The sequence below is a fragment of the Neodiprion virginianus genome, chromosome 1 (assembly GCF_021901495.1).
Source record: "Neodiprion virginianus isolate iyNeoVirg1 chromosome 1, iyNeoVirg1.1, whole genome shotgun sequence".
NCBI classification, from domain to species: domain Eukaryota; kingdom Metazoa; phylum Arthropoda; class Insecta; order Hymenoptera; family Diprionidae; genus Neodiprion; species Neodiprion virginianus.
The window spans coordinates 2395445-2418438 of NC_060877.1; the positions used below are offsets into that span (position 1 = coordinate 2395445).

At 42.1% G+C, this 22994-nt stretch overlaps 3 protein-coding genes across 9 annotated transcripts in view; 1 reads left to right on the forward strand and 2 right to left on the reverse strand.

Moving 5' to 3' along the window:
- LOC124306462 (neutral ceramidase) overlaps window positions 1-22994 on the forward strand; it is a 40590-nt gene that overhangs the window by 13899 nt on the left and 3697 nt on the right. For all 7 annotated transcript variants that reach the window (XM_046767258.1, XM_046767225.1, XM_046767240.1 and 4 more), the window contains 3 exons: window positions 17634-17756; window positions 20124-20318; window positions 22714-22944. In XM_046767258.1, the coding sequence (XP_046623214.1) occupies window positions 17634-17756; window positions 20124-20318; window positions 22714-22944 (549 nt within the window). The remainder of the gene's footprint in view (window positions 1-17633; window positions 17757-20123; window positions 20319-22713; window positions 22945-22994) is intronic.
- LOC124306559 (cuticle protein 19-like) lies at window positions 3799-4897 on the reverse strand. The gene is made up of 3 exons (XM_046767363.1): window positions 4766-4897; window positions 4275-4526; window positions 3799-4184 (listed from the first exon to the last, which is right to left on the reverse strand). The coding sequence occupies exons 1-3, from the start codon at window positions 4772-4774 to the stop codon at window positions 3888-3890; spliced, it is 558 nt and encodes a 185-aa protein (XP_046623319.1). The 5' UTR covers window positions 4775-4897; the 3' UTR covers window positions 3799-3887.
- LOC124306526 (cuticle protein 19-like) lies at window positions 7343-9845 on the reverse strand. Its single transcript, XM_046767361.1, has 3 exons — window positions 9737-9845; window positions 8244-8495; window positions 7343-7872 (listed from the first exon to the last, which is right to left on the reverse strand). Exons 1-3 carry the CDS (start codon window positions 9833-9835, stop codon window positions 7576-7578), a joined length of 648 nt encoding a protein of 215 aa, XP_046623317.1. The 5' UTR covers window positions 9836-9845; the 3' UTR covers window positions 7343-7575.

Below are 22994 nucleotides of genomic sequence, written 5' to 3' on the forward strand. Positions count from 1 at the left end.
GTTTTCGTTGCATCGGTATAATTTGTCTTTTCAACAAAGAAGTCGTTTCTTCAAACTTCGTAAAATTTTAATAAGCAGCTTTCGATCGGTTAGCCGATTGAATCAATTTCTGTGTGTACAGGCATAGCATCGGTTTGTTGTTAAGGTTATTATCGTTATCATTGTTATTATATTGAACAAGCCACCCCGAGGCTTACTTTCGTATCCAACGTGTACGTGTTTTCGATACTTGCAGACTCACCTAATGAACCAAATCCGATTTGTTCAAAGAGATCAATTATTCTTTCACTGGGCATTTGTATACCTACACCGAGTTCGCGAATTGTGCGACCTTCGCAATTCCCGGGTGCCCGTCGATCGATAACATGTGTCCTGGAATGAGTCTTGATACGCTTCACATTTTCCCGGATCAGAAGTTTTTATCATTGTTTTTAGCCTGTGTACTGGAATAAAGTCGCTTACCGCGTGACTTACGCTCTCTTGAGTTCGCGTTGTTTAAATGTATAAAGGAAATACCAGGTTGAATAAAAATTATTTCCCCACTTGCGAGTAACAAAATATCATTACAGCTACAAATTTTAAATTAAAAACGTTGGAAAAAAATTTATAACGTCATACGTAGTTGAAAATTTATAGTAACATGGTTTAAAAATATTTTTCTCGTCAATCTTCGTCGCATAAATTATTCTGCAATCGTGCCAACAAGAATCTTTAACCTTCTGTGATTTGTACGGAGTAGAATATCACATACATGTAAAAAGAATCATATTGCGGAAGAAAAAAATGCTCCGCTATAATACAGCGGTAATTTGTAATTTAAGTTAAGACATTTAGGGTATATATGCGTGTAGAGATTGCGAAATGTCTCAAGTCTCAAGTACGGGTAAACATGTATCGTTCGCTAGACGTTGAGAGGAGGAAGGACATATGGCATAAAATATCTACATCGATAAAATCTTCTAACTTTTAAAAATACTTGACCTTAATAGCATACCGCAAACTGCACCAAATTGGCTGGCACGCAGCCATTACTTTATTCCTAATTTGAAGATTATAAATTTGAATGTGGAATAGCGTAATAGCTGCTTCTCAGATCAAAAGGCGTATAGGCATACCGTGTGCCGGCAATCGCTTCGAAATCAAAGGTTACGCCGAACCGGAAGTAACGGCGAGAAATATGAGAATGATAAATCAATTACAGATTACTCGATATATACATATATAGGTATATATATATATATATACTTCATTGTACATAAATGATGTAGGAAAGGAGAATAAAAAAAGTCTCGTACCAAATACTTCTGAAATACAGGTCTCGCTTCTCTGTCATTATACGTTCAATATATTTGACAGGTTGATTTCGATTAGGGGATGAGAATTTTATGTCAGGTTGTAAAAGTTGTTCTTATCACAATACTTGAATGTTACGCTCGAAGGAGTTCCCGGTCTTAGAAAGAATTATTTTCTTATGAGATCCCACGAAATTGGGATCAGTCTTTCTTTTTTAAAAGCGAGAGAGTTTTCTCGTTTCAGCCGGCAGGTCGCAGTTGGCAGGAGGGCGATGTTGGAAAGACAGTTAATCTAACCCCTCGATAATGATATCCTCGCGTTGAACACCAATTCGCTATACACCGTGTCAACCTTCTGCCCGTTCTAACTACTTAATACACAATGATTTGTCACTTGTACCCAGGTCGTACACTCCAGCAATGATCGGCAGATAAGACGATTATCTGAATACGTTTTTTTTTTCTTTTCTTTTTCTGTCACCTCGTCTTTCTCGAGACGAGCATTTCGCTCCAACAACGTCAGGAAAGCTCTGAGGAATACGACGTTGCTTTATTTTTCTTGAGGAAAAAAGCTGCTGATTGCGTGGTTTTCGAAGGTTGAGCTTCGAAGTCGTTACTCAAGCGCTAAAAGTAATCGACGAAACGTGACGAAACAAAAAATCAACCTTGCAAGTTTTTGCTAGGATCGACGATTCGTAAGTTTGACTAGAGCAAATGTTGCAAATTCGACCAGCGGCGCTTACGAAAACTGTAATCGCCAAGTCTGGGACATGAAATTTGCTTTTATTATTCGCGAAGAGGAGACAAGTTTTAAATGAATTTCGTACAAGCAAGGGTGCGTTTTTACCGAGTCTCCTTTGGTGCGAAATCTGACACGGGATCGAAATGATTGATACCTACCTGGATTATGGAGGAGCGAATGAAATACCAAATGCTCTCGTATATTCATGCGAGCTTGCGTGAATAGTTCGGGTCTGCATCGTACAAGTTGAATATCTCAATATTGCGGAAAAATTTGGGTCACGAAGCGTAAGCTCGGATCAAAAGAAGCTGGCTAATATGGGAAGTGATGTTCACCGGTAAATTTATCAAGTCTGCCGTCGTTGTAATTCAGCCAAAATTTTTAACTCTTTCATTTCCCTCCATTATAAATACCAACATCTGGCAATATACAAAGTTTGTAATACTTGCTAAATTACTTTGCCTCCGGCATGAGCAGCGCTCGATTTTTTTCACCGTTGAAAATAATGCAAGAGTTTCCCTTTTATTGGAAACAATTTTAACATCAATATACATGACTTGTGATTAGTCGAGCTTTCTCCGCCTGTACCGTGTATTTGACGAGAAAAATTCGGTATAACGTGATAAAAAGCTTCGATTTTTTTGAGATTTCAATTTGGTCTGTACACGGAACAGGATCGATTCCTTTGATGAGAGTGAAATTATCAACCGGAGTAAATTGAGGAGAAAATGAAGGCCATTTTGTGAACAAAGTCAAATATTTTTTTCGCGTGAAACGACGTCGCACTTTTCCGGTTGCCGGTCAGTTAGAAGCCAATTTCACTCTCCACTGAAACCCTTCCAGGATTCACAGTTTTCCGTGTCTGTTCTAGAATACATGTAATACTGACTGGGAGTGACGCCGATTTGAGTTTCAATAGCTAGCATTAACCCAGCGTGAAATTCAGTCATTACCTTCATTTGATTTTGAACAATAATTCGCACGTGTTACCGAACTACGCAGAGTTGTCGTGTGAAATTTAACCTACCGTATAAAACGGATTTCGAGATCTGGTCCAGAATCCGAGCTCACACAAGGTGGTGTTTTTTTTTTAAATGTATATTTTTTTTCTTCGTATAAACCGAATAACGAAATTAATTACTTTTCCTCGGTTTACGACGCAATGCAAAGCCACCTGGCTTCTATGTGACATAATGACTCGATATTTCAAAGTCACGTATAGCTTACTGTAAGTACAACTCGTTGCCAGCTGCTGCAGATTATTAGGCGAATGAAAATTGTTTAGTTTATTGTCGTTGCAACAGAGAAAGCGCGTGTCGTGATCTTTGATACCGAAGCACGCCACCTATGCTGCCTTACGATATACGATCGGACGCAATTCCGTATCAACTTTTTGTTACCTCACCTTGTTTTGTTCGTATATTTATAACAACATGCCTGGTATTTAAATAATGCTTTTTTGCATAGCGCTCGAAAGACTGAGAAAAAAGAAAAATGGTTTTGCCATGAAAGTTTGATGAATTTTTTGTATCTTACATTTTACTAGTTTGAGGTAGAATAATTTCATCAGTTTTATTCTTTTTTCTTTTTCGTTTCGACGTAACGAAATCAAGTAAATTCCATCGTATGCGCTACTTTCCCAGCTGCGCCGTTTTTTGCGATAAAGAAAAAACGGAGCTCCGATTACTTTAAATAATTTTATTTTATACGGATGCGAATTCTTTTTGATTATACACGAAGAGTTTCGGAATGAAGATTCAGCGATTTCAAGTCTTCTGCTCTGAAAATCAGTTTTCATTTTCATTATTTTATTTTTCCACACAAAACCGGCAATACGAATAAACAATCAAGCCCTAATAGCGTCCGCGGTATCCTTCGTATTCGGAATCGTGGTACTTCGCTGGTTCCCCAACGACGTATTTCACCACTGGATTGGGAGCCGGATGTACGGCGTGTCCAAGCTTCTTTACGACGGCGTTGAATCCGTTGTGATCGTCAGCGGTGTACTCGACGATCCGAACCGTTCCATCGGGCTCGTTTAGCCTGTAGGAACCCTTGACGACGTCGCCGTCTCGGACCTCTTCCTGGCTCTTGACGTCGCCGGTGTGAGGATCGTTTACACCGTAGCTGAAGGCGTATTTGGGATAGGCCTGCAGCGAGATTGCGAAGAGTGTTAAAAGCCGTCGAACAATCACTGCCACGCTCGATTTTTACTCTGCTTTTTTAATGAAACTACTCACGTAATGATCGTGGGAACCGTCGTCTCCGTATTTCGGGTAGAGTTCATCGTTCCCGTAACTCCCGTACCCTGCGGGATAGCCTGTGACCTCGAGGAGGACAGCGGGACCGGACATCGAGACGTGCGAAGTCGCCCTTCCGTCTACTTCCGGGTTTTCGTATCCCGCATACGCCTCGTAGCCGACTGGAGGACTGTTGTATCCGACGAGGATGCCGTCGGATGCGACGAAGACGGAGGCGAGGAGAGCGACGAGCTGAATGAAAAAAAAGGGAAAATTCTTTTGGAATGTAATGTCAAGACATCTGATCGAAATACTTTTGCCGATTTTTTGGGGATGAGATTGATTGAAGCGACCGTAATATGATTGATACGATATCTTAATGCTGCTTAGTCGAGCCCGACGATGAACGTGAAATTTACTGATGAATAATGAGGAAGTTCGTTTTATCCGTAAAGCTGATGAATTAATACCGAGTGATGTTAGTCATGTACCTTGAGCATGGTGCTAATTGTACAGGATCACTGCCGTCCGGACAAAACGAACGAAGCAATTTATATACCCAGAGAATATGCAGCCTGTGATCCTGAACTGGTCACAGTAGGCTGATCCCAGAAATCGCGTTGCCTCATTCCGCAATGACATTGAAGGTTGAACTCTCGGTTTTTCACTGGCTAAAAATAAGGCAAAAAAAAAGAAAAAAAAAAATCACCTGGCTTATGTTGCATTTGACCGGAGAAGGATTACAATGCTCGAGATCGCGTGACGAGACAGTGCCCAGAGTCGAAAGTACTCGACGTACAGAATTAATGTTAAAGACGTTTAAACGTGTGTTTTGACCGAGAGATCCAAATCAGGTAGACCGGCTTAATCATTCCCTGACTTACAAGGAAGGTATCCCAGGTCGATCTCTCCGATTTGACTTCTTTTGTAATAAGCTATAGTTCAATAAAAACTAAGCGACACGTACTTTTCAAGGTGCCATTAAACATTTTAAGGGGGTGAAACCACCCTTCAAAGTTAGGCACGTCAAGGGGCAATTCGGCAGTTTCACCGACAAGAACATAATAATTTTTTAACCATACCGACTGGAAAAGTTTTCTCATAACGAGGTATGAAAATTGTAATTTTTTCAATTGAGAAAAAAAAACTGCCAAATCGCCCCTTGACATGCCTTACTTCGGAAGGTGGTTTTACCCTCTTAACGTGTTTAATGGAAGAAAAATGAAAAATAAAAATAAGTGTCGCTTAGTTTTTAGTCTACTAAAACATATTACAAAAGAAATGAAATCTGCGAGATCGATCTGGGATACCTTCCTGGTTAGAGTCATTGAATATGATGAATAGGCGAAATACGAGGATGGCAACTGATCGAGTTGTGAAGGAATCGTCAAGCCAGAAGCGTACAAATAACATTCCCGTGTGATTAGCCCAACGGTTCATGCAACCGGCTTCTGCACTGCAGTGTGCAACAGTTGTTATAACACAGAGGTCAAAACGGGATGCATAACGCTACCTGTGTAATTATGAGAGTAAAAATGAAGGGAGCCAAGGTTCTGCATGGAGGAAAATTTTCACCTTCTTGAAAAAAAGCTCCGCGGTCACATTGCGTTAGAAACACGAAACGTTGCACCTTAATTGTCCCAACCACGAGGTCGTTAGAGACCCGCGTTTCTCACTTCCAACAGACTCGCCATGCTGACCCAGACGTTACGCAAACGGTTCAGCGCAAGTCGCAGCGCTCGTTGTATTATCCGCGGGTAAAAGTTCCGGTAGCAATGACACCTGAACGCAGCTCTTCACGTTAGGCTCTATAGTCAGAAAATTGCCCAATGGGCGAGGCGCCGAGTTCTTCGCCTCGTTCGTGACAGAAAATGTGTACACTAGAATTTTTCTCGCGTTCTTCGGAGGCTCTCCATTTCCCAAGTCCGGCTTTCGGTACGAACAAAGTGTCCTTTTGTCCTCCGACACAATGGATCTGACGAAACACAACCCGCGTAAATGTCCAACGGAGTGGTCCAATGGTTTTCGCACACAATTGTCAGCGTTGTTCGGATCTTCGGAAATTCTCAGCGCTTTCGAAACGGAGGACGTTTTAATCTCGGATATTGTTTTATACCCACGCTCAGACAGTCGGACGGTTTTGAAAACCCGAGACACAGAGTTTGGCAAATCGATCTTGACCTCATTCGTCGGCGTTCCGTCAAATTTTTCATCCTTCGCACGCGCCACATTCTCGAATAAAGTCGAATCATGGCTGTATTGGATAAGGCAACATAACTTGATCATACCGACAGGGTCCTTTGAAGCTGGCGTTGCCTCCGGCCTGCAGATGACAAACGTTCTGCAAAATGTTCGGCTAGAAATGAAGACCTTCTACGAAGGCTTGGTGATTACAGGCGTTCTTTGTTTTCCGAAGCCGATCCTTCCGAATCTTGATTCGCAAACAAGATCAGATTAGTCGAGCATTCGATGCGTTCTCTGGGGATTATCCGAAATATTTGGACGGAGAAAACGGGAAACACGAGTCCATAGAAATAACAAAGCGCGAAAAGAAAATATACCAAGTATAAGATGCCCTTTTTTCTGAGAAAAGGATACGTCCGTCCAGGAGGTACAACATTGTAGCTGGAAGTCAGGGAAATCACAAACATTCAATCTTCCGCTAAATCACCGATGAATTCTTCTCCTCTCTTTATGCTTGCAGTGATATTCATTCCCGGGCTTCTTACACAAAACCATTTTTATTGCCTCCATTTAATACCGAGTTATTTTTCTCCCGTCACCGGAGCTTCTATATACCGAAGAAAGCATTTACAGAGGTGAAGACCTCCTCCAGTCGGACTGATACCTGCGGTTTATTTCGTTATTCTGCGGCATATTCTACGAGCTGATGAAAAGTGTCACTGGATTTCCGACCCCGAGTCTCTCTACCTTCAGCATCCGAAAAAATAAGGGGTAAAAATTCCCGCATGAATATTAAATCTGCTCGAGGTACGAAAAAATTCTTTTGATAAATCGACACAACTCGCGTGTCGCACCTTGAAATAAACGAACGAATAACGAATATCTTGTGTTTATGTATAACAAAAATATGTGAATTTTTTTATTACATGAATGCTTGACGCTTTGTACATATGTATACGCATAATATAGTATATTATTATATAAACATAAACGTGCGTGAGGTAAATTATCGTCGTTGCGTGATTGTTGAAAGGTTGGTGGAAAACTTGAGAATAGAATGAAAAATTCAAGCTCACGCAAATACCGCCTCTCTGTTTCCTACCGGCAAAATTAAGGTTCAGTAGTGCTTTTCGTACGCGTAACGATTGAACTGATCATGATCGTAAGTCGTAACGTATTTCGGAACTGTTACTGGAACTTGTGCCGGATGGTGAGCAGGTCCGACCTTCTTCACAACCGCGTTGAAACCGTTGTGATCATCGGCTGTGTATTCGACGATGCGAACGCTGCCGTCGGGCTCGTTGACGCTGTAAGATCCGTGGACGACGTCGCCGTCGCGTATCTCATGCTGGGTCTTGACGTCACCTGTGTGAGGATCGTGAACACCGTAGTTGAAGGTGTACTTCGGGTGCGCCTGAAACATGATCCAACGGTACGTAATTAAAAGAGGTATCGCTTCTCAAGTTTCGGAGATTGACAAGAAAAAACAGTTGTAGAGACAAATGAAAAAATTTCACCCCCTCGAAAATTGCTTAATCAGCGATGTATTATACGGCTGCTTTTACTTTCTGCCTGATCGATTAAGATTGATGAGCAAAAAGTTGTTTTCGACGTTGCAGGGAAACTTTTAACTAATTGGCAACAAGACCTGTAACCTTACTTGCGAAACATGATCGCCCTAATAAGCGACAATCGTAACTCGCTGTGATAAGCTTGGGTTTCAGTAACGCTAGTTCTCTCAGACGTGCGTATTTTATTCGCACGTCTCGAGCCTTCCCAACTTACGTAATAATCGCGTTCCTCTTCGTAATCGTATCCGTGTCCGGCGGCGTGAACAGCAGAATGTAGCGGAGGTGCGGCCGAAACGGAGTGGATTGGCACGGCAACGGTGGGAAGAACCTGGTGTGATGAATAAGGGTTCACGTACCCTTCGTGGCCCGAATATTCCGGGGAATACGAACCGGCGTGTCCTCCGTCATACCCGCTGATTAAAACCGCGTCGCATGTCGCAGCGACTACCCAGAGTAAACTTGTAACCTGTGAAAATAGATGGTCGAAGAGTGTTTTTATACGGGCGAAACAAAGTTTTTGATACTGTTATTGGTGGTTTTTTTATCGATTTTGGATGGGTGAATAATGCGGAGAGACAAAAGAAAGGAAGAAAGTTTCCAGAGAATCGAGACAATATTCTCTAGCAATTTTTTACGAGTAATATATCGTGTCCGAGTGATGCGATATATTGTACGTGACAATAAATCAGTCGAGCGATGATTTACCGCGGGAAAATTGAACTTGATACCGCGATAGCAAAAAGTATCCGCGACGTAAGCGATTTATTTAGGGCTCAGGAACATGAAAATATGAACAATGAATCGAATCAACAGAAGTGCAGGTCTTGCGGTTCGGGTGCATTTTAGTTCCTGCAATCCGTCTTCATCCCCGTGACAAGTTGTTCGCAATGCGGAGAGTGTACCGTATGGAACGATTTTATAAAGCTCTGGATAAATCCAGATCGTAGCAAAACTCGAGGCAGTTCTTGCATTCGAGAGATGCTTCGCATTTCTACCATCCGTGATGAATTTTGTTGTTTGCGTTTGAAGGAATACAAAGTTTCATAAGAAATAGCGTTGAAGAGCTCTGCTCAAAGAGTAGAGCTGATAACGAATAATTACGGTGTTACGCACTACTGGAATTTCGGTGTGGAATTACAACGAGACGTTTCATTGAATGGATGATGAAACTTCTGTAATCCACACCTACTCGTTTACCGGTAGATTGAAAATTTTCGACGGCGGTGAAATTCCAGTGTCTGGTTAAAATGAAGGGGGAAAATACAAAAATGAAAATAAATACGAAAACGAAAAGCTGGGCTCCGGTATGAAACTTCTCTTGGTTGGAGGACCTGGCTCGATGCGTAATTCGAATGAAATATTTCATTCATATTGCAAAAAATAGGCGGCACGTATAATACAATTCGCTTTGAACGTACGGATTCGTTCGCGTTCAATGAATAAATGAATGAAGAAACCGAGCGATGAATAATACAACAACAACATAGTAAAAATCACACAGAACAGGTATCACAGTTAATTTGTTTTTCTACTTATTTTACCCCCTTTCCTCGCACTGTGAAAATTTTTTTTCAACTTCCCCGCGGGAACACTGAGCGGCTGCTCGATGGCAGTTTGCGAAAATGTGATGTGAAAATGTTCGGGTACATATTGCAGGTTTTTGACACGACACGCGTGTAATTCTGCGATAATATGAACCGCTGGTACCTTCAGCATGGTGCTCGACGCGAGAATCTCGTATATCGTACGGAGAGAGAGAGTCTTTTCACTGATACCATCATCCCCGGGATCCTGGCTTATATGCATCTCCCTCCAAGTAGAAGCGAGGAAGCGCCCGACCCTCTGCTTCTCTTCACGGTGGGGCTTAGCTCAAGGTCTTTTACCGGCATTCGCGTGTGTCGTAGCAGCGCTTTTTCCTTTTTGTTTTTTTTTCGGTTTTTACTTCTTTCACTTTTCGCGCGTGAAATTAATGCTTAGGCTCGATTCAAAAGCCGTAATTTTTTTTTTTTCTCGAAATTGTTTATAAAAGTAGTGAAACTGACTTGCCTTCCGTGTCAAAGTGAAGGGAAAAAAAAAATTTGAGAAAGATTCAGTTATTGATATGTGGAAAAAGGAAAGAGGAAGAAAAATCTTATTTTTGGTATTGAAAATTCATCTTTTCAGAAAATTGAATTATTGATCACCGAGCATATTATCTAGCTTAAAAGTATTCAAGCAGGTGTCAACGTTCCTCAGGATTTGAGCCCATTAATACTTTTTGAATCTGAGGCGACACTTTGCACACTTCGCAGAAATCTGTTCAGAAATTCTCCGAAACGGAATGATATGTAATTATTGCGGAGCTTATACGCACTGTTTGTAATCAAGCAGCTAGCGGTTGTATTCGGAACGCAATATCACGTGAATAATACGATCATGTGTACAATCCGATCGACGAATCGGTGCAACAGAGCACAACTGATCGAATACTTATCGATCGATGTATGATAATCGGTTTAACGATTGTCCAGGTGAATTTACATCTAAACACGCCTCGCTAGTTTCCGAAACAATACGTACATATCTTGGACCTCAGATGGATCGATCGTAACATTGTTAACATTGATTACAGCATTGACTTAGGTAAATCAACTTTTTTTACAAGGTGTAAAGAGAGGACGGAAAAAGTATTGCGTCCAGAAAAATCATGGCACATCTTCAAAATTTTCTTTCACAATATAGAAACGAGGTAATAAAATTCACTGACAAAAAAAATACGCGGGGTGAATGTGATTTGAAAAAACGAAAGTATAAATTTTTTGGGCGTGTTTTTGATCTATCGAGGATGGAAAAGTAAGCCCAAAAAAGCATCTGTTCACTGTGATTTTATATTATCGCTTTAGTATGATTCTCTGGAGTATCATGTGTATGGAAAAGGGAACGAATCGAAACGGAAAATAGCTCCGGGGTTAAACCTGTGTCAACCTCTACGAGTTAATACAGTAAAAAATTGCAATAAACTAAAAACCGTGGAACCCTTTTACGACTGTGGAAATATTATATCTTCACTTTTCGGTATATTTGCCCTACGCGTATACCCATAATACATTGCCATATGCGTGGAGAATATACCGATAGGGGTTTTCGTGCGCTCCGCACCCTTTCAAGCAGAAGTTTTACGTATCGGCAAACAGCTCGTTTTATAAACCAGCATAAAATCAATAACTAAAGTAAAAGTAAACAAAACATATCATGGCGAAACAGATTAAAACGTAATATCCTTGCAGGACTCGCGGCACTTTTCAAAACATGTGAAAACCTAATGAATATTAACAATGTCGATTCACCGTAATGTTTGTTAATGTTTAATGACCTCGGTGGTCACGCACGATACGGACGGGATAAAATAGCGTCCGTGGCGAATGAAACCACGGCAATTAAGTCCACGTACAAATCGACAGCTGAAGAACAGACAGACAGACATAAACGTGCTTTTGAAAACCTCGTGCAAACATTCATTCAAATTTTGATCGAGCTGTTCGGTGACAGTCTGAGCACCGTTTTTCCGTCATGCGAGATGCCAATAACAATCGTTCCAAGAGCAAACGAGCACCGGTACCCGTGTGTCTGGTTAGGGACGTGATCTTCGTTCTAACGAGATAGATCGCAGAGGAGTCAGATGCTTCGTGCGATGATAGACGAAGCGTGGAGCGACGTCCCGGTGCGTAACGCGAGAAGACGCGGTGCGAAATAGACGCGAAAGCGTGTCTTGGTTCGTCTAGCATGTAAACATCCACATCCTCCGATAGATCAGTTATGTGTCTTTACGTGGCTCCGCCGACCCTTTCGCGATAGGAACCGTACGTCTTGCGCATACCCATCAACTCCGGGATGTGAAGCAACACCAATTTCGCAAGTCGAGTCTCTCGGGCCACTTAGAGACTTGAGTCTAGGCAGAACGAGCGGGAGCTGAAAATTTACAGAACGGATCCCGGCGTCTCGTCGTCTTCTGGAGACGGAGCAGCTTCGTTAAAATTTCACATTGGACGAGTAGTCACTCCGGATTGCGCAACTTTTCGGGTTCCTGGATCACGGGGAGTTTCCAGATCGGCGGACAGTGGAAAATTCCGGGAAAACTACACCGTCTTCAATACTGGATGAAGGGAGTGAAAGTGATCCTCGTCGTCACGCGTACGTGGCGCCATTTTTCCTGCTTTCCTGCTCAGATCCTTCAGCGCATCGCCCAGGATACCTCGTCGTCGTTCTTTGACGCGTCGGCTGGGCTGACGATCCGTTGGAGACGCTAATTACTCCGGAATACGTGACGGTGTCCCTGATGAGATAAGAAAGTGTCGCTTCGCGAACCGAGGCTCCCCGTCATCACTTGGAGAGTACGTGTGCGGTTTGTTCCATGCGAGAACCTTTCAGATTGCGACAGGAATGCCAACCCACCGATCATCGCGGCTTCGGCTTCACGTAAACGAAGAAGAGGATTAACTGAAAATTCACGCGTGGTATGGTAATTCGGATGGATTTGGAAACATTGTACCGTTACAATTGTACCGACAGTTGCGTTAGAGGGACGGGAAAATCATTATCCATCTGTTGTTGTACCGTCTGCGAATGTTAAATGCATGTACCCTTTTCTCCGTGTATCGTTATCTCCTTCGTGATCCATACTACACGCTGATCGCTAAAGGGGGCATGATTTTTGCACAGCGAATACTCTCCCAGGCGAATTCCTGCTCCGGTGTGAACACTCGCTTGCCGGTTCCCAATGACAATGATTCTTGCCAAAGGGCAGATTGCACTGGGGCGTGGAGTCTCCCACGCTTCCTGGAACCTTTCGATACCTTACCGAATGTTAGAGGCTCTCGCCTCCCAGCCTTCGAGTCACCCTGCGATTCACGGTCATGAAATGAGCGCCTGGTGAATCCGATCCTGCGCTTCTGTCGCCGTTCCGACACCTTTACCTTAGATCTGCCGTAGCACAGGTAGGTGGAGGTGGAAGCGGATGGCGCAGCTAGCGCCGAGGAGTTATGCAATATATTGTTCGCGAGTAGTATTTCAATACAATGATGTGAACCAGTTGCCTTACTTTGCTCTCGAAACTTCGGAGAGAAATGTCTCAACGTACTTATCCTTGGCTCCGACTGCCAGCCGCACTCCGACTCTATCCTGGGCGAGGCCAATTGGATCTCGGGGACTATAAGGAAACGCGACGAGACCGCGGAATCGCAGCTTCTACCTACATACCTAGAATTGAATAACGGCTCGTTGAATACAGTTGGTGAACTTTGAGCTCTCGGTACCAAATTTCAGATCGCAATCTTGTTCTGGAATGATAGCATTTTTAATACTGCCTCCAAGCTTTAAGAAAACACGCGTCAAGCTATTCATAATTCATCGTTTAGGATCAAAGTACGAGCCTTTAGAACTTTCGAACTTTCAGTGGTGAAAAAGTTTCCTGCAACGTTCAAGCCTGTCGACAAAGTTTCAAACACCACATGAAGCCAATTTCCTTTAGCAGACCGTCGGGAAGATTTCAGGTAATACTTCGAAACGTTCGGTTTTCTTTCCGCTTGTGTTCAAAACTTGGCAACAAAGTTTTATTTGCTTTTGAACGGAACGGGATCATCGGAAACCTCGAAAGCTGGTGGTTTTGTCGAGCAGTTTCGGCCGTTGAACGGAGCTGAAATATTTTTTGTTGGACTAGAAATATCTTTTCGGCGACAAATATGTATTTCTTACAGTAATCTCCTCTCGTCTAAGCGTCTCAATTCTCCATCGTTGAGCCCGAAGCTTTCTTTCCGCAAGCTTACACCGGGCAAAGGAAGATGCGTCTTGGCAGCATCCCGCAATAATCACAAACCTTTAAGAATCGAGTGAATGTCTGTACGCCGCGCAACCTACTTACTCCGTATCACATCGTTACACAATTGAAATGAGCCGAGGTTTTTTGCATACTTGTAAGAATAAATTGACACAGAAACACACGATTGCCACTATCTATGCATAAAGTAAACAACCGTGTGAAATTGCGCAAGCTGCACCGAAATTGCCCCTCGCACTTTCGTGATTCGACAGATATTGCACTCATGGACCGCATTATAATCTCACGTGGATGGACGCATTTCGAGCGCTTTCAAAGTCGATTCACCTCCGAATGATGAGCTTTCGCGTATAATGGGGCATATGGATAATTATTCCGCGGTTTCGCGAAACGGAAGACGCAGTGACACGGAGATATTGCGGTGTCATCATTGATCTAACTTCGCAGTCATTCCCGATCTATATAATGTTGTGATACTCGAACGGCGTGAGACCCAAGGTTTCCACGTTTTCTCGGCTACCTTCACAACGATGAAAATCGATGATTCAAACCGCAGCTTGATTATACGCCTTGCACGCGTACATATATGTGTACGTGAACTGGTAACCAAAGACAAATCCCGTTTATACCTTTACTCGGATCGTCTGCGTTCCTCGAATTTTCCACTGCAGCATATATGCATTTACTACGTAGTAAACTGTAAAACGAAATCCTGCCGAACGAGGGCTGACAATAAAACCTGTCTCAATTACGCATAAAATATTTTTAAAGCCGTACTCTGACCTCTGAATTTTATCGCACGTTCAACTCGATTTTCGACGCCGCTTCGGATCGTTGAAATTAAATAAAGCCGGTGTGTATAGAATAGAGACCGAAATGCAATTAGGCTTTAGATGTATAACTTGAAACGTAAAACGATACGGTTTTTACTTCCAGAGTTTCAACGTCTTTCATCGCGATTTGCGGGGGACGACTGATCTGCCGGCCCACGAATCAACAATCCGCTATGAAAAATTGTGCATTACGTGATCTTGCAATTATAATAAATAACAATTGCGTGTGACCACAACAGATGTCCGCTCTCACAATAATAATAACCATTATTGACCGTCGATGATTATTTCCTTTGTATATTTCTGCTTCTTGTTCTATTCACCTTCGCGGATAATTAATTAGCCGAGTTTATTACTTTGCAGCCGGAATTTATATCGTTATATTTCTTTATGTCACGCAGAAACAAGGCCCTGACATTAATCAGCATAACTTTGCGTATCGTGGAGTTTTTATTAATAATACCCAATGAATTGTAAAATCCGCTGTTCACGTGGCTTAATACAATTTGTTAATTAGGAGAGACAACGACGAATTCCAATATTATGCTTCATTGGGATTAAACTTCGACGACTGCGTAAAGATACCGTGTATACAGCATTTCTTGTTAATCGATACTTATAACTGAAACGTTTCTGCGCCCTCTTCCAAACAATTTTCATCCCAGGAAGGCGGAAGTGACGCCTGTCCAGCAATATATCTGATTAATGGCGTAAGATTTGATCAAAATCTAGCGTGGAATTCCGTGTACGCAGGATGGAATTCTGGAAGCTGAGCAGAAATATGTTTGGCATAAAGGAGAGAGAAAATTATTATTAAGAATTTGCAATAATCTACAGCCTTATTCGCACCTTACCGGCATTCAATAATATTCAACGAGTGGATTCCTTCCTCGATTTTTTCCGATTACTCTTTCCCTCGTTTTTCACTGATCTTCTGAGCACCCCATTCGTAATTCAACTAGGCAAAAAAGTAACCGCGTTGAGACGGCGCGGCGTGTATCTTATCTGCGTTGCTTGGATTGCTTGTTGTGAACCTTTTGTCTAGCTTTCCCTTTCGCAAGAAAACCAAACAAAACATTTCTGGGTCCTTGTTCGTCGGCCTTGCCTTCACGATCCCAGCCGCATGAATCTCGCCGCTGTTTCCACAAGCCGTACATGTATACATATATAAATGTGTAACATGTGTATTTGTGTATATATGTATAGATATATATATTTTTTATACTTTATTGCCGCTGTTCCAGAACCCGGCAGGATCCTGCGAGAGAGGATTTTCTTTCCGTTAGCGACGTTGACTGATTTTCGGGAATACAATGACTCTGGAAAAAGACTCAAAATAATACAGCCGAAAAAATAAGGAAAGGTGTATAATTTCGAACGAAGAAAACCGAGCTATTTTCACTGAATAATCAAGCTTCTTACCTCGCCATTTCCGGTCCGTGACGTAAATATGCTAACCATGGCTAATTGAGTTACACATATACACCTATGTTTAATGTATATCACTGTACATAACCGGAGCTGGAGAAAATTCTAGTGAAAACACAAAACGCGGAAGTAGAACACACGTATGCGTGCGGCAAGTGTAAGGAAGGTTCGAGAGATTATATACGGAGATTTACTTAGGCAGCTCATTATCATGTCAATAATCGGTCAGCCGGTGAGACCCAGTTTGCAATACATCAAAACCGTTTGTACAATGCGCCTTGAATCGCGGCCTCGGGAACGCCGTTTGCCACACGCTGGAGAAAATCTCGACCATACGGCGTTTCGGCTTACTCGATAATTACACGCTTTACTTAACTCGTGGCACATGCCACGCGGCCATTGTCTACTTATGATAATTTCGGGGAACGAGTTCTCACTTTTCTAAGCGTGCACCTTGAGGCGAGAGACAGAAACTGACGGCTCGGTCGCTCCTCCTTCACGTTTTGCCTGAATCGTCGTAAAGTGATACGAATAAAAATCTTGCCTTTTCTCAATCAGAATAATGAACTTTTCAGGCATCGCTCTGTCGGCGGAATTTTGTTCGGGGCGGGGTGGAAGTTCCGAATTTGAAATGTTCTGAATTATTTGGCAACGAAACTGGAGGTGAAGATATAAAACTTTTACGAAACAACAAAGTTGTGAATGGTCGGAAACCCGACGGCTTAAGGTTCCGAAATGCAAGATCCAGAAGACTCAAGACAGGATAGAGAGAAGTTTTGAAAAGAAAAGTTCCGATAAAGCAAAATCCTGGAAAACAAAGCTTTGATGGAGTGAATTTTCGAAAATTAAAGTGTACTGACAAAGCGTAATTTACTCTACGAGTGGGTGTAAAAGATCAGAAAAAATAAAAATCGAAAATCTAAAACAAAGAAAGATCAAAGTGGTGAAATTTTGCGAAGCCCGAAATTCACAAAACTGAAAATCTTCGATTACTCACAATTTCGATGTTTGAAATTTTTAAATTTTTACATGTTTGAAATTTTGAGCCTCTAGTTTTGGACCATTCGAAACTTTCATGCTTCATCAAAGTTTGATTTCTTTACTTTTAGATTCACCGTCAGCAAATTCAGAATTTGGCGCTTTCGGAACATTTCAAATTCAGAATTTCAACCCCGCCGTTTTCATTCACGATAATCGATTCGAAAATATTTGTCGAAGAAGTGGCGAGAAAAGCGTTATGCCGAAACGGGTTACGCAGGTTTTCTGTGAGATGGAAGAACAACGTCGTGTGTTTTGTGTTCCACTTTTCTTTCCTGCTTCTTCGCGGAGGGAAAATTGGCTGGGAAAAACTTGGCCCAGAGATGTAATAGAAACGCGTACCTAGTCTTGAACCCCATGAGCAGCGACCGTGGAGGAATTTCCACATGAATATTCTAATTGCCGTACAGTACGACACGCTAGTCGCCAACCATTACCACGATCACTCGTTTTCACGGCTAACTACAGCGCTCGATATTTAACTGTGTTTCAGGAGCTCTGGCACGGCGGCAAAGCGAAAGAAGTCACAGGACCGATCCGCGTGATCCATCAATACATCCGGATGCCGGAGCAAGAGGCCGAGTTCTTCAACGAGACGACCGGAAACGTCGAAAACGTAAGTTAAAAAAAGAAACTCACACAAATAGCCAGCGGATTCTAATGAGTAGAGAAAATTCGTCGTCCCGTCCTTTTTCACCTTTAGGACAGACTTGAACAACGGCGAGTATAAATGGACGGGAAAATACGCGCAACCTACTCGACGGACAAACAAACGCTGTTACGAAAATTTAATGCTTGCACAACAATAAATTGACGTTAAAGCCTTGTTTGATTAAAAAATTAGAGCAAACCCAACAAACTGATTTTGCGTCGCAATTAGCAAAAAAGTTACATGTACCTCGTTTTTCCTAATTCCAACAATATTCGAACCGTTTTTTCAACAATACCTGTTTTACTAAATTTTTCTAGTTACTATAACAAATGAAATTTTTTACAGTGTATGTATATCTATGAGATTGTGTTGCCATTTCGAGGAACATACGTGGGTATAATACGAAACCGAACGAGTCTTCGTCGTGACGTTCCCAGATGCTAGAGTAACACGTTATAGGTATAACTGGCCTATTTACCGGGTATTTTTGCCCCGCGACGACGATCATATCGCGGCTAAATGGTCGTGAGAGTTTCTGTTGTATAGGTATTAAGTATAGGATTGAGCGAGGAACTGTGAATATCGAAAATTAAAAAAAAAAAAAAAATTAACGAGAGCAATATCTTGGCACGGAGTTCGAATATCATTTTTTTATTTAAATTACATCTTTTTTTGCTCCGCGTTGTCTAATAATGGCCTGTCTAACGCACACTAATCGACCCTTCAGAGTGATTTGGACAGGTTTCGCCGTTACATGATCGCGCGAAGGTTTGACAGAGGTTATTTTGCAATCGCATCTCGCTACCAAGAACAGTTTTTCCTTCGTTTACATTCGTTGCTTCAGGCAGCAGGGAAAAGAAAGCAGTGAGTGTGGTTCACGACTTCCTGCGATCATCTCGTACGGGAGCGAGTTACGTATATGCACACACGGCGCAAAAATTATTGGCGCATAAGGGGCATTCCACGTCAAACGAACGGGTCATCGGCCAGACTCCTGGGATTCTGATGACCAATGGATTTTTATTTGTTTGTTTGAGTCGAAAATAATACCTTCAATTTTTCGAACTTTTTTCACCATTTTGTCAAAGTGTGGTGACCTCATTAACTGAGGAAATATTCTTGACATGGAAATGGATGTTTTTAAAATCGATGAAACTTTTTAGTAAATTCAGAGACTTGGAAACACATTTTTCTGTCATGGTTCAAGAATGGGATGAGAATGCTAAGTTTTATTTCTTTTTTTTTTTTTGAGTTTCGGTTTTTCAAACACACATCTTTTTCTTGGAATTTACTTTTAATGATGATGTCTTGTAGTAAGAAATAAAATAAAACGAAACTTCACGTTGGTGAAATTCGATGCTCTTTTTGTTTCAAGAGTAAAATGAAGGTAACGAAGCTCAAAGCGAAGAAGAATAATAAAAGCTCAATCAACAGGAATCTTGAATAAAGTACATCATTTATTCAGGGAATTGCGGAACAAAAAGAGAAGAAAAGTTGTGAACAAAAAGAAAATCGAATTTCACCAAGAGGAAGTTTCTTTTTATCTTATTTTTTACCACAAGGAACCACCATTCTAAAAGAATTAAAAAAAGAAAGAACATATTTAGCATTCTCATTTCATTTTTGAATCTTGGCAAAATGATGTACTTTCGAGTACCTGATTTTACGAAAACGTTTTATCGATGTATGAAACGTCTATCTTCAAGTCATAGATATTTCGGGTCGCCACACTTTTAAAAAGTGGCGGAAAAATTAAAAAAAACAAAAAAATGACATGTATTATTTTCGACCGAAACAAACGAAAATATCCAACGAACATCAGAGTCCCAGGCGGTCAGGCCGATGACCCGTTGATTTGACGTGGAACGCCCCATAAGTAATAATATCGTGTGCCTTATACCGGCAATCGAATGAATTCCGTCGGGTATTTCCTAACTTCTCAATTTGCGCACACATATCACGAGCGCAGCTGAAACAGAATTTACTACGGTATTATTTGAGGCGTGAACAATATACGCGTATAATCGTACGAGTTACGCGAGTAAAGTTCTTACGGAATTGAAAGTGAGAAGCTTCCTCTTAATTAAACGCTTGTTCTTCTGCCTAATTCGCTACAACGTCTCGCATATCTACAATTACGCTAGCTGAGCGGTATCCCAATTAGCACGTTCCATTACCACACGTTAACCGAGGTATGTTCCTACGTTTTAAGCTTGCGAAAAGATTGAATAAAAAAGTAACGCAACGCGTAACCGTAATTCGAGTAGGTCTCATTCGATCACCGATCGCCAACCGATCTTCTCAATTTCAATCTCTCTTTCTCTCGATCAGGTTACCGGATGTCTTCCCGCAATGGGATACAGCTTCGCAGCCGGAACGACGGACGGTCCTGGTTCCTTCTCGTTCGAACAGGGAACGACGACTTCGAACCCGCTGTGGAACGCCATTCGCGATTTTCTCGCCGCTCCGAGCAAGGAAGACGTTCTCTGTCACGGAGCGAAGCCGATTTTGCTGGCAACTGGACGGGTGAGAATTGGTGCTTCGAAGCCATTTCGTTTCTTATTCGTATTACACGTAATAAAATTTGCAGAATCGCTACCGCGCGACTCGATTATTGCGAACGGTGTGCTTAATAGCTTCAGACTTAATTATTATCGGATGCGTGAGTTACGACAAACTGGCCGTTACTTTTCGCTTTCAGGCCATGCAGGTATATAATATGCATGTAACTTATAACGACCGAACGTAACGAAACTTGCGACACTGCAGGCACCCACTTGGCCTACTTGCTTATCCAATTAGTTGGCGATTTTTTGATTCCAGGAATTTAATCAATTTTCATCATTTAAAATCGTCGCGAAGAAAGGATCGGAAATAAGAATTTCGAAAATCGTGACCTTTTGACATTTCGGGAGTCTCAGACGAATCCGACAAAGCGAGTTTCTTTGAAATCCGAGAGTCATCCGACTGTTCGATACGATTTGTTATATCCACCGGCTCTGTGTTATATGTTTGGGTGCCGGTGTTACTCGGCGACCTGCAAAATGATCGGATAAATCGATATTTTCCCCGGTAGGTGGAAGCTCTTTTTTGAGTACGCGATTTGTTCAACGGGGGAAACGAACACCATTGATTCGCGTTATTGATGACATTCCTATTGCCACGGTTCGCTGGGTTGAAATTCGAGTCCGTTCGCTCATGTTTCACACCCTTCGTTACACCCTCGTCACGGTTTCAGGACATTTCCACATCAGCGGTTTACGACCCGTTTTAAATGGCCATGCCTACGTCAGATTCCACGCATGAAGTACTTGGAAAGTAAGTTTTGAATGCAGGCGGTAACAGAATTGACGAAATTTCACCTCAGTACGGAAAATATCAATTACAATACAGAGCAGTACCGGTACGAGTAAGTTGGTATGGAAGGTCGAAGCTCTTTGTCTGTCAAAGTCGAACGAATCGTGAAATTATACAGCTTTTATAATAAAAGCAATTACCACCCGGATTACGATACAAGTTTCCAGCCGTTAATAAAACGTGGTTTTACGTCATTCGAATAATTCGAGTTCGGTTAAACACTCTCAAGTCACACTTTCGTAATCCAATGTTATTGGTACTCGCTAATTCGATGGTGATGAACATTCGATTCAATAAATCTGTGGAAATAGAAACAGACGACGGAATCGATCATGCGAATATTGTCCGCAATATGAGTGAGAAAATTTGTGAATACGCGAGAAGTATCGATCAGAGAAATCAAAAAGTTCGTTCGCGTAAATTCGAGTGAAAAGTACTGTCGCAATTCGACGTATCTTACAATAGTAGAACACGATCTTGCGTTACAAAAGATCGATAACTTCCGTCGCTTCGTAATAACGCACGGTAATCTATACGCGGTAAATTTCTGCACACAAGTGAAAAATGTCCCAATTTACACGTCGAACGGGATTCAGGGTTTATTCATGAGACGTGAAGTCGATTTTTAGTAAACCCATCGCGGTGTTACCGATAGAACGAAAAAACCTTGGAGCGTGAATGGCGCCGAGGATTAACCGCTTTTAAGTCCGCAACATTAATCAAGACAGGATAGTCGGCCGTTCTCGAGTCTTTATAAAAGTTCGTTTGCATGGTCAACGACGAATCCTACACAGCGTTTGCCGTGCGTCAGGTGAGATCATGTAATATCGTTTCAAGGCGAGGAAATTACGCGAGCACGCCTCCTCCCCGTGTTCTGGAACTTGAAACGACACCGAGGCGTGCGAACGTCTTTCTCGGCGTGATATCCTTGCCCAAGATCCGCTCGGGGCGTGGCGGCTGAGAGGATCGAGTCAAGAGCTGAATGAAAACGGAAGTGACGAAGGTCCCGACGTTTCTTCGGGGCCGGAAATGATCCCTGTTAAACACTCCGGGGCATACGGGGTATTTCGCTTCGGTAGAATTTGAAGTTCTGGGAAAACGTTTACTCGAGTTCCCGTCGTCAGTAACACTTTCGTGAACATAGATATATACCCCGAATTGGTTTAAATTCGGTGAAAATTTGTCGCGTAATAACAACATTATGCAAGGAGAGGTGAAGGTTAAAGAGAATTCGGTATTTGGCTGAATTTTTATTGAAATTCGAACGAGTCAGCTTTTTAAAGGAAAGTTTTCTTTTCATCGAATTTCAACGTACGATCGAGGCGATAAATACCGTACATACGCAATGATAAGAAAAAGGAATCGAAAGATTATAAACGCCTCTTGGAATTTCGCGTGACTCTGTATTAGGATACGTAGACACATTGTTTATCATTCTGATACTTGTCTGTGTAGGATAATTTGTTGAGGCTAGAGATATTACGAGGCGAGGAAGAACGACGTTCTGTTTATAAAGAAAAAAAAAGTGAGAGAATTTTTTACGACTTTTTTCACTCACCCGCAGATGGTCTTTCCGTACGAGTGGCAGCCACAAGTGGTCTCGACCCACGTGGCTCTCCTAGGGGATGTGATAATCGCCGGAGTGCCGGGAGAGTTCACAACGATGTCGGGTCGGAGACTGAGGAATGCGATAAAGGGTGCGATGCAGAATTCGGCATCCGATGACGGCGTCGTCGTCATTGCCGGGCTTTGCAACACCTACAGCGACTACGTAACGACACCCGAGGAATATCAGGTACCTACACCGGATACTTCGAAATCGATTTACTTAATACCTTCGAAGCC

Coding starts and splice junctions, on each gene's coding strand:
- LOC124306526 (XM_046767361.1), bottom strand. CDS start 9,835: ATGCATATAAGCCAGGATCCCGGGGATGATGGTATCAGTGAAAAGACT. Junction 8,496..9,736: donor CGTCGAGCACCATGCTGAAG/GTACCAGCGGTT, acceptor CTATTTTCACAG/GTTACAAGTTTACTCTGGGT. Junction 7,873..8,243: donor AAGAGGAACGCGATTATTAC/GTAAGTTGGGAA, acceptor ATCATGTTTCAG/GCGCACCCGAAGTACACCTT.
- LOC124306559 (XM_046767363.1), bottom strand. Junction 4,185..4,274: donor ACGGTTCCCACGATCATTAC/GTGAGTAGTTTC, acceptor ATCTCGCTGCAG/GCCTATCCCAAATACGCCTT.